Raw genomic sequence first — 9,716 nt, 5'->3', positions numbered from 1 at the left:
GGTGTAGTCTTTAAACTATCAAAACGTATGTTTTAATTCCAAGTCTCTCACAAACATCCACTTTTGTTGCGACTGAGAAAACGGGATTGAACTCAAATGCAAGACTCACACCGGTTTTAACAAAAAAAAAAAAGGTTTATTCAAACCAAAGATCCACTATGATGGACAAAAAACAGTATCAACACAAAATCACTCTTAAAGAGGAAAAAACACTGGGAGCATAAAAAACTAAAGCAACTAAATCACAACGTGGGTCGAAGCTCTGAGGCGTATTCGTGGCTTGATGACACTGGTAGAAAATCACCATGAACAAAAACGAACTGGCACAGGACAAAGGGTGACGAGGACAATAAATACACCAGGTAATGGGGAACAGGTGAAAACAATCACAGGAGAGGGATTCTGAAACGAGGGGGAAAGTTACTATTAAAACATAAAGGGAAAAGTCACAAGACCAAAACACTTAAATAAACCTAACATCATTTCCAAGATATGACAACTTTGTACTCGGGATATCTATCAAGCCTTTTTTGTGGATTTATCCTAATTTCCTCAATATCTGCAAAACCTTTTTTTTTTATTAAGTAAACCAAAAGTAATTCATAGTTTCAGTCATATTTGCTTTCTTCTTCACTCACTTGGATGTGAATGTGTTATTATGTACCATAAAAACTAAACAGGGTAACTTAGTCTGAGATATATCCTTGCCAAGACAGCAGATTAATACTTATATAAAATAATACAAAACAGAAATAAACTTAATGCAATGCAAAGAGTATCCAGCATTACTAAAATGAGGACTTTATAAAGGTCAATGACAATTGCATTTATCATAAAAAGTTGATATGCATGCTGATAACTACGAACGCTTTCAGGTGACAACTTAGTCGAGATCATTGCGTTGCTATCTTTACTATTTATGAAGCAAAATTGTGTTTTCAGCTGGCTGGGTTATAAATTAAAATCATTCAGATCATATTCCCCCGGTGACGCAACAGAGGATTAGAATTAAACAAAAATCATTTCCATCTGCTCAGCAATCCTCCATTCTTCATGACATCAAATGTAACTCCTTTGGGGAGTCACATGGTAAAGGCACTCGACTTCACATTAGCAAAGCAATCAACAACAGACTGCCAAAATGTCAGTTGTGAGATTCAGTATGCACTGCCTGTATGTCATTTCAAGTTTACCTTACCATGTATGAATCAGTAAAACATTTCAAACTAAAAAAAACGTACAAAAAGACATCTCATATGGTTTCTCAACATGTCCTGCTATCTATGGTGCATAGCAGCTTAACAGTGAGTTGAACTACAAAGTGAATATCAGTCAACCCCATTCTGTGTTCACTTTGACTCTCCACCCGCTGGGAGGAGGAGGAAGAAGAGAGGGTGGGAGGTCAGGGATGGTGAGGAGCTGTTGAGGTACGTCACTTTCTTCTTGGACCTCTTCAATGTCTTCCTTATTTTTTAGATCTCTGCAGAGATAAATAATTAAAGACTTGATTTTTTTTTATTAAGAGGAATAACCATTAGCAATGCTAATCATGTATGAATAATTGTTGAAACAAAAGTGAAGGTGCATACCCTTGGTTACTGAGGGCAGTTCGCCTCTTTTCCCTTCTGGCGAGCCATTCTTCTATACTACGCCCCGGCATCCTTCTCTCTACAGAGTCCTCCCTGAGTCGTCTTTCATCTGAAAGAATTAAATCATACTCCTGTCAACTAAACCCTGCTAAATACTTTAATAATCAATTGTCATTCATGCAAAAATGTCAAAGAATACTATTTTCAGCATCTTAAACTGGAGATTTCTTGCCTTTTCCTCAGCTTAACATAATAATATACTGAATATGCTTTAGTTTTGGACTGAAAAACTAAGACATTTAAAAACATTTCCTTGGACATTTTTCACTATTTATAAAGATAAATGATGTTGAAAATAATTATTCCTTGCAGCCATACTGTCAGAGTATCCCAATTCAAAGTCAACTGGACACAATGTGCTCAGTTATTTTAGGGATTGCATGATAAAATACTAATCCCAATATATTTTATGTCCAGGCCTTTTGTTAAACTTTGTTTCAAACCTTCTTTATGCAGGATTACATATAAGATATTTAAAAATATTCTCTGTTTTGGCCATTACTTAAGAATAATATAGATAACAGTTTGTATATATATATATATATATATATATATATATATATTGCAAATGCCATCTGTAGTAAATGAGTATTACATTGTTTGTGAGGAACTGTGTTGATTTCATTTAAGATGTTCTTAATCACATGGTAAACAGCATTCCTTCTGGTTACAGCTTACCTTCCACTTGTCTTTGTAGGTTAAACATATCCTCTTCTGACATGTGAGAAAACCTGCAGTTAGGGCCAAAATCACATATTCCTAAAAAAAGGCCAGGAAAAAAAAAACACTATATAAAACATGTATATCATATTATTTCTGGGTCATTGGATACATGTATGGTTGAATTACTTTCTCATACCTTTTTGGAGAAACTTCCTGCAGGGTTTCTTTAATTGCTCATCACACAGAATAGCTGAAGAGTCTGCAAAACAAAAATTAGAGTGTTGTCAATGGGTGTGTATACAACCTTCCATCATAATTTAAGCAGGCAGCCAGCCAATATGGCATAATGAAGTGTAAGCAAGCTTAATTCTCCAATCAAAATCTCAAATAGGTTGAAGACATAGCATTTTAAAAAGTCATTTGTAATGTTTAGGATCACTGTCTAGTCCAAAACAAACATTTATTATCACATCTCTCTCAGGTCTAAGGACAAACTGCAAGTCTCACCTCTGAAATAGTCATACCAGGCCTTTTTAGCTCTGTGATGCTGAACACCATACAGATGTTTCTTCCTGTTATGCATGTTGTCCTGAAAGGACCGGTCACAGTAGTCACAGTAGTATCTCCTTCCCATGGTGCTGGTTATGTGCTCAAACCAGCAAGGTGTCACCTTTTAAATTGCTGTGGACATTAAAGAGAAACGAAACACATTTACATAACTGCTTTGTAATGACATGGTGAGAGAATAGCTGTGCTGGATGAAATTGTTTCTGTATCATACATTGAGGGACTGTCATTATGCACAAGCCGATCCATTAACAAACCATGACAAAGTATTTCCAGAAAAAAAGGGTGGTATAGTCAAATTGCATGTGTACAATTAACAATTATATTGTTAATCAATTGCTCAAATAATCTTTTCAGGACTTAAAGGCCCTAAAAAATAAAAATTCCATCCTGATGCAGTTAAAAGGACAGACATTTCAGACTTTCGCATCAATGCAAGTTTGTTAACATCTACTTATAATAATTAGGATGTCTTATGGTTGTTTACATTTACATCACTTACTTTCGTTTTCATTTACCATAGACTTAAAACGATTAAATGGGAGGCACAAACAAGAACTAGCCTAATATTAAGAACGCCAGGAACATCAGCAGTCATAAATTAACGTGTACTGCTACCTGCTGGTTTGGTAATGGAAGTGCCTTTATTTTGAACAGTATCTGGTATGACTTCCTACTCTACTCTGAGGATACAAACATTAATATATTAAAGGTGAAATATACTGAAATGTAAACGATGCTCGTGCAAATTTTCTCTCAATAAGCAAACGTAGACATCAATAATCCTTGGCTCATAGCATTGTTTAATCAGAATAGTTATTTTAACGGTATGCCTATTGTGACATCCGTAAAGGTTAAACCCTGCGCTTATTACATTTGAAAGTCAAAGATAACAAACCATGGGCCAACGTTGATGTCACCCTCTGTGCTGTTTGATTTTAATCCATATTATGTGGCAAACTGATGTGAAAAACATTGAAACCTTAAAGTAATGCTATGCTAATAGTTTGCTAGCCATTCCACAATGTGTAGATACGGTGTCTTTGCAGGGTCAAAAAGCGAATCGACTCACCCAATACTCGACCGGAAGCGTGTCGCCTCAGTTTCCTCCATCAATCCACCGACATGGCGCTGGCTAAGTCTGTCTACAATTTGCTCTTCAGGAGAACGTCCACTTTCGCTATAACCATCATGGTTGGAGCGGTGTTCTTTGAACGAATATTCGACCAAGGTGGCGACGCGATTTTTGAGCAGATGAATCGCGGGGTAAGTGTGTCCTGTTATGTTGTAATGCCGGTTTTATCCTGACCTTGCAAGCAGAGGGCGAAACGGCGCTAGTGTTAGCTAAACTAACCTAGCTTCCCTGCTCAACCGAGCATTTGCGTCATTTTTACAACCTATTACAACCCCTTACATATTGTAGCCATTTACTCTAACTACCAGGATATATTTTACTTTGTGTGCAATTTTCTAAATGAATATAGTACACTACCTTTTATGTGTCCGTCCCTTCTGTATATTAGAGAGTATTCAAATGTATTCTGTATATTTTGTAGTGTTTAGATGCTCTTCTGAATGTCTTTTCTAATGAGAATATTTAGATAGTTTTAATTTTTTAATGTTTGTATTTTATACGATTTTTAAGTGTTTGTGAAATCCTTGTACATTGACTGTCAAAATCCTTCTGTGTCAAAACAGTTTCATAACATGGCAAGCAAGTATAAAGTAGTATATCTGTTAATGACATGTCTAACGTTGCCTAATATTTACTTGTAGAAACTGTGGAAACACATCGAACACAATTACGAGAGCAAGGAGGAGGAATAGGACGGGTTACCTGAGGCTGAAGTGCAACTGTTGTCACACTTCCATTATCCATTCTTCCTGGATTCCACATCTGAATCAGTCGTCAGTCAACATGGACAATGTGCTCAAAGTCATGCCAAGTGGGACCTCTGAGAGCCGTTTGACTGTCCAGACCATCTTGAAGATGGAGCAACGGTTCCTTTCACCTCGTCCCCCTCCTTCCTGTTGATAGATATAATGTCTACGTTCTCCCCACAGATTGTAAATGCTTAAATTAAACCTGTTAATGTCGTACACACCTTGCAATGTTTTGATTTATCATATGGCATGCATATGTCAAAGCATCTTAGATTAGTTACATTGTCAATTTACTTAATACACTTTCATAGGAACCCACTCGAGCAACATTAGGTAATCTAAAAGGGATCCGCTTCAAATAAAATGAGTATCTTGGTAAAATGACAGAAGTGTTTATAGAATAATGTAGTTATTTCTAGTTAAACTAATACTAGCTTTATTTTAAAAATATTCCGTGGTTGTATACAGTGACTACCTGGTTCTGTGGTTTTAAACAAAGCAGGAATTACAAATGACAGAAATATTAGTCTGTATTATAATGAAAGAACAGCCATATGTATTCAGCCGTTCCTTTCTTCCAATAAGCTGCAGTTCCTTACTCACCCAGTAATTGTTATACCAAAGAATAAACATAACACTTGAATGGGGCTCAGATATGCCATTAAATTCTATTTTATTGAAGCAGGCGGTACAAAAAACATGAATGAAAAGGTAAACTTCTTTTTTTTTTGCTCAAACAAGAACAATATTATATAGACACAGTAGCTGCCAACTAAAAAAACAATCATGGAACTCATCAATCCTTATATATATATATATATATATCTGAATTTAAGTTTAAATGTACACGTTGAAAAATCTGCAATGTCAAACAATTCCTGTCCATAGTGAAGACATCTCGTAAACCGTTAGGTCAGGGTCAGGTAAGGCCACTACTGTTCAAATCCACTGCATGTAACTGCACCTGAGACTCAGGCCTATAGGGGGCACACTGGTATATTTATCCCAATTAATAATGAAAATGATAGTTAGCACTGACTGTAGATGTCTGTCCTGGTGTCTTTCCTCTGAACTAAACAAAGACAATCATTTGCCCTTGCAGTGGAGACAAATGCAAATAAGTTTTGCACATAAGTGCTGATACATATCAATCTCAAGTATCATGTTACGTTTAGGGTAGGTACAATAACAAAAAGGACTCCACCTTGCTGCTAGGAAAGGAGAAGCATTCTTTCCAAGTATACAAAACACGTAAAACATTTCTGTCAAAAACTAAAAACGGCATCTTTGAACCAACCCCATAGTCTAGTCAGCCACAGGCTGACGCCAAGCTCTGACAAGTATTGTATTTCAGGTGTGAGCATTTTTTCACAGATTTCCCTGAATTTTGGATCAATATTTTCCTTCACGTTGTACCCAAGGATGGAAGACTCTCCAACTGGCTGCCAGGGAAGGAAACGACTGTTGTGAATATTTTGAGCTTCCACTGCACCTCCATGTTGAATACAGATGGCCTCCATCTCTGCATTTCTTCTCCCGAGCTCTTCCACCTCTTGTTTAATTCTTTTTCTCCCATATGCCTCAACTCTGGCCCAGAAAGTATTATTGAAGTGCTGATAGAGTCTCCAGTCAGCCCCATTCCACTGTAAAGCTTTGGCTCTCAGCTCTGGTGTCAGACGAGATACTGATGAGCTCCTGCGAGCGTTGAGTTTGAAATACAGGATGTCCTCCATGGTCCAGCACAGTGTGTCCTTGAGCAGGATAAGTGACTCATCAAAATATTCTGCTACAAGAACCAAATTAAAACGTTTTGATAACTTATGAATATCCCTCATTACACGAGGATCATCACCCTCCAGATTGTTGTCAAAACCAAAGTCAAAAAAGAGCAGATTTTTGAGGTAGAATGAGTTGAAAGCCTCTGGGCTGTAGAAGGTCTGGGGATTGTTCAAAAACTCCACCAGTTTGTTCTCTCCATTGATCCTCCATGTGAGAGGAACTGCTCTGTGGTAATAATTGAAGGACGACTCAAAGAGATCCACTGGGTCTCGTAAGATGGTGATGTACACAGCATCTGGAGGCAGGAGCTTGGCTACCTCCTGATGGTCAAAGCGCATGTGGTTACAAACAATGTTGAAACAGTCTCCAGGCCTGTAGTCCTTCACCTGGGAGCACAGGAAAGGCGACGGGTAGGAGAAGTCATTGCGGCCATCAGGAAAGGCAAACGTAAGCTTGAACTTTTCTCCAAATCTGAAGAGGATGTTGAGTATGGTGCTGCTGGCAGTTTTGTGGGTCTTCATGAACATGATGTTTACTTTTGGGGAGCAAACTTCTGACATGCTGTGAGAAGGTGAGCTTACATTTTTCTTCAATACTTCTTTCATACTTAGAGGACATGTGTCTTGCTGGGAGCCCCTGTAAATAAAATATACCGGTAAGCAAACCGATGAACTGACTTTGATCAATAGAAAAGTAATTTACTGTAAAATCATTACCTCATCTTAACTTGGCTTGGGTTGGTCAAGCAGTACAGCAACAACATGATGTTGGTCAATACAACCCACAGAATCAACCTCCTGGTTATCAGAGTGCACTTCTTTCCTTTGATGGCAGACATCACTTACACCCAAACAAGGACCTGGAAATAAAATGAAAGAGCATGTATGTACAGTGGGGAGAACAAGTATTTGATACACTGCCGATTTTGCAGGTTTTCCCACTTACAAATCATGCAGAGGTCTGTATTTTTTTTATCATAGCTACACTTCAACTGTGAGTGACGGAATCTAAAACAAAAATCCAGAAAATGACATTGTATGATTTTTAAGTAATTAATTTGCATTTTATTGCATGACATAAGTATTTGATCACCGACCAACCAGTAAGAATTCCAGCTCTCACATACCTGTTAGTTTTTCAAACCTGGTCAAGAACTACAGGAAACGTCTGATCTCTGTAATTGTAAACAAAGGTTTCTGTACCAAATATTAAGTTCTGTTTTTATGATGTATCAAATGCTTATATCATGCAATAAAATGCAAATTAATTACTTAAAAATCATACGATGTGATTTTCTGGATTTTTGTTTTAGATTCCGTCACTCACAGTTGAAGAGTAGCTATGATAAAAAATACAGACTTCTACATGTTTTGTAAGTGGGAAAACCTGCAAAATCGGCAGTGTATCAAATACTTGCTCTCCCCACTGTATGAAGGACAACATTATCAGGATTTAAAGTTTCAATACACTAACCCATGCCGCACTATGCTGTGAAGTGTTGTTCTCATACAACAAATGAACAGCTACAAAGCTCATAAACACTTGTAATGCCCTGGGGAAAGTCTTAAACTCAAGCTAACTAATAAGGCCCTTAGGTAACAGCAAAGTAACGAAAACGCAATTACAGAGGCCCCATCCATTGAAATTATATATAACCTACTATTCCTTTCTTACAGAGAGAAGAACTTTAAAATAGAGATAATGCTGATGCTGAATCATTCTTTCTCACAGAATAGCCCCCATGTTTATACTATAAACATGTTTACAGTACTTAAATTCCCTTCACAGATACAGCACAGGTGGAAAGATAAAAGAGACATGAACACCACAGTTAAGGTAACCCATGAAAAAAAGGCTAAAAATCTCAAGTTTCTACAATTCAGTGTACAGGTGCTTACTTTTAACATCAGGTAGGAATGGTATGTCCCTTGCCATAGCAACTCTGATTTCTTATCTCTAACATTGATGTTTGTCTTTAAGCTTTGACGAGGAGATCTTACTAATGCATTTCCCATAAAGTAGTTCTAATGCATTATGAAATTAACTTGTTTAAAAACTACAAATATGCAATATGTCCTACCTAAATCCATTATCAACTAATTTTGATAACCAATTTACACTAAGTCAAAGAAAGGATACAACATATGGAATAAGAGAACGTAAAGAGCTTTTTTTACCTGCAGATGCCAGCGTTGGAAGTGTCGGTGTGAGTATTTTCTGCAAGATGAAAGAAACTCCTCTATTTCTCAGCATACACTCTGTGAAGTGTTCTCTTATTGGCTGTAAGGACTGAAGAAGTCAGATGTGATTTCTCCTCCCACAGGGGCAGGACTGGTTTGTAAAATAGGCTACACACCAAATGACTCTTCAAACAGTTTGAAGGATGAATGACTAAGTACTGTATATTTTGAATGCACAATAGAGTTGAAGTGGAGGTTGGCTTGAAATAATTCATGTCAAGCCAAGTACCTTAGTATCTTGTGGCCAAAACAAGTGACTATATGTACAGAGCATGCATCAATACCAAGACTTTAACATCAATGCTTGGTTTTAAAAATATATAAAGTTGAGGCACAAGAAACACTTACTACGGTTAAGTTTTCATAACAGTGAAAATATTATCTGTGTATAATTTCTAGCTGCCCGCAGAGCACACCCAGCAGGGGCTGCTTGGTCTCATCCCAGCTGTGTGTTTTGTTGCGGGGCTGGCCGACTGTTTTTCTTTAGTCTCCAGATACCTGGACCCAGGTGCTGCCTCAGCTGCTGTTGACTTTGGCAGGGGCTGAATAGTTAGTAGGTCCCATCAGTTCTGGCACAGGGAGCCTACGAGCGTTTCTGTTGCAATGGTCGTGGTTGTTGTCATTGACATCTGAACACATCAGTGAGGACAACCAGATAAGCGTCACTACGAGAATAAATTCGGATTGCGTTTATCAAGTCTGAGGTGATTCAGTAAGAACTGGCAGAGACTGGAGTTTATCGAACTTTAAAGCAGGAACAGACCATATTAAATGGTTGCGTAATTCATCATATGTTACTTATGTGTATTCAAAAAACTAAGAAGCTTAACAATCAGCCTTTTCCTAAATGTCCAACTCCAACTGCAACATGAGTAAACACAATGCAGGTTTATTATAATGTTAACTGTATTTTATTGCCTTAATAATTACATAT

The 9,716-nt window shown here is 37.4% G+C and overlaps 3 protein-coding genes across 5 annotated transcripts; 1 reads left to right on the top strand and 2 right to left on the bottom strand.

The window, feature by feature from the left end:
• Nucleotides 1-462: 462 nt before the first annotated feature.
• Nucleotides 463-4,162, bottom strand: zmat5 (zinc finger, matrin-type 5). Of its 2 annotated transcripts, none has more exons than XM_063889722.1 (6): nt 3,952-4,162; nt 2,820-2,993; nt 2,509-2,571; nt 2,328-2,408; nt 1,590-1,698; nt 463-1,480 (listed from the first exon to the last, which is right to left on the bottom strand). In XM_063889722.1, exons 2-6 carry the CDS (start codon nt 2,944-2,946, stop codon nt 1,333-1,335), a joined length of 528 nt encoding a protein of 175 aa, XP_063745792.1. In that variant the 5' UTR covers nt 2,947-2,993; nt 3,952-4,162; the 3' UTR covers nt 463-1,332. The 2 variants fall into 2 exon arrangements, with proteins under 2 accessions (XP_063745792.1, XP_063745791.1); XM_063889721.1 differs by lacking the exon at nt 3,952-4,162 and adding an exon at nt 3,778-3,940.
• On the top strand, nt 3,910-4,979 carry LOC134868520 (cytochrome b-c1 complex subunit 9). The gene is made up of 2 exons (XM_063889723.1): nt 3,910-4,145; nt 4,656-4,979. The coding sequence occupies exons 1-2, from the start codon at nt 4,005-4,007 to the stop codon at nt 4,704-4,706; spliced, it is 192 nt and encodes a 63-aa protein (XP_063745793.1). The 5' UTR covers nt 3,910-4,004; the 3' UTR covers nt 4,707-4,979.
• Nucleotides 4,980-5,395: 416 nt separating this feature from the next.
• On the bottom strand, nt 5,396-8,792 carry gal3st1b (galactose-3-O-sulfotransferase 1b). 2 transcript variants are annotated; one of them, XM_063889720.1, is made up of 3 exons: nt 7,488-8,705; nt 7,259-7,401; nt 5,396-7,178 (listed from the first exon to the last, which is right to left on the bottom strand). In XM_063889720.1, the coding sequence occupies exons 2-3, from the start codon at nt 7,378-7,380 to the stop codon at nt 6,029-6,031; spliced, it is 1,272 nt and encodes a 423-aa protein (XP_063745790.1). In that variant the 5' UTR covers nt 7,381-7,401; nt 7,488-8,705; the 3' UTR covers nt 5,396-6,028. The 2 variants fall into 2 exon arrangements, with proteins under 2 accessions (XP_063745790.1, XP_063745789.1); XM_063889719.1 differs by lacking the exon at nt 7,488-8,705 and adding an exon at nt 8,720-8,792 and having other exon boundaries at nt 5,397-7,178.
• Between the last annotated feature and the right edge of the window lie 924 nt (nt 8,793-9,716).

This window comes from Eleginops maclovinus, chromosome 8 (genome assembly GCF_036324505.1).
Source record: "Eleginops maclovinus isolate JMC-PN-2008 ecotype Puerto Natales chromosome 8, JC_Emac_rtc_rv5, whole genome shotgun sequence".
In the NCBI taxonomy this organism is placed as follows: Eukaryota; Metazoa; Chordata; class Actinopteri; order Perciformes; family Eleginopidae; genus Eleginops; species Eleginops maclovinus.
The sequence above is the reverse complement of the archived record's forward strand: the minus strand, read 5'-3'. Positions and strand labels throughout refer to the sequence as shown.

What these genes read in the sequence shown, in the direction of transcription:
- LOC134868520 (XM_063889723.1), top strand. Translation starts at nt 4,005, where the DNA reads ATGGCGCTGGCTAAGTCTGTCTACAATTTGCTCTTCAGGAGAACGTCC. An exon ending in TTGAGCAGATGAATCGCGGG is followed by an intron (nt 4,146 to 4,655) that starts GTAAGTGTGTCC and finishes ATTTACTTGTAG; the next exon opens with AAACTGTGGAAACACATCGA.
- zmat5 (XM_063889722.1), bottom strand. Translation starts at nt 2,946, where the DNA reads ATGGGAAGGAGATACTACTGTGACTACTGTGACCGGTCCTTTCAGGAC. An exon ending in CTGGTATGACTATTTCAGAG is followed by an intron (nt 2,572 to 2,819) that starts GTGAGACTTGCA and finishes TTTGTTTTGCAG; the next exon opens with ACTCTTCAGCTATTCTGTGT. An exon ending in ACTGCCCTCAGTAACCAAGG is followed by an intron (nt 1,481 to 1,589) that starts GTATGCACCTTC and finishes TTATCTCTGCAG; the next exon opens with AGATCTAAAAAATAAGGAAG.
- gal3st1b (XM_063889719.1), bottom strand. Translation starts at nt 7,380, where the DNA reads ATGTCTGCCATCAAAGGAAAGAAGTGCACTCTGATAACCAGGAGGTTG. An exon ending in CCAAGCCAAGTTAAGATGAG is followed by an intron (nt 7,179 to 7,258) that starts GTAATGATTTTA and finishes TTTTATTTACAG; the next exon opens with GGGCTCCCAGCAAGACACAT.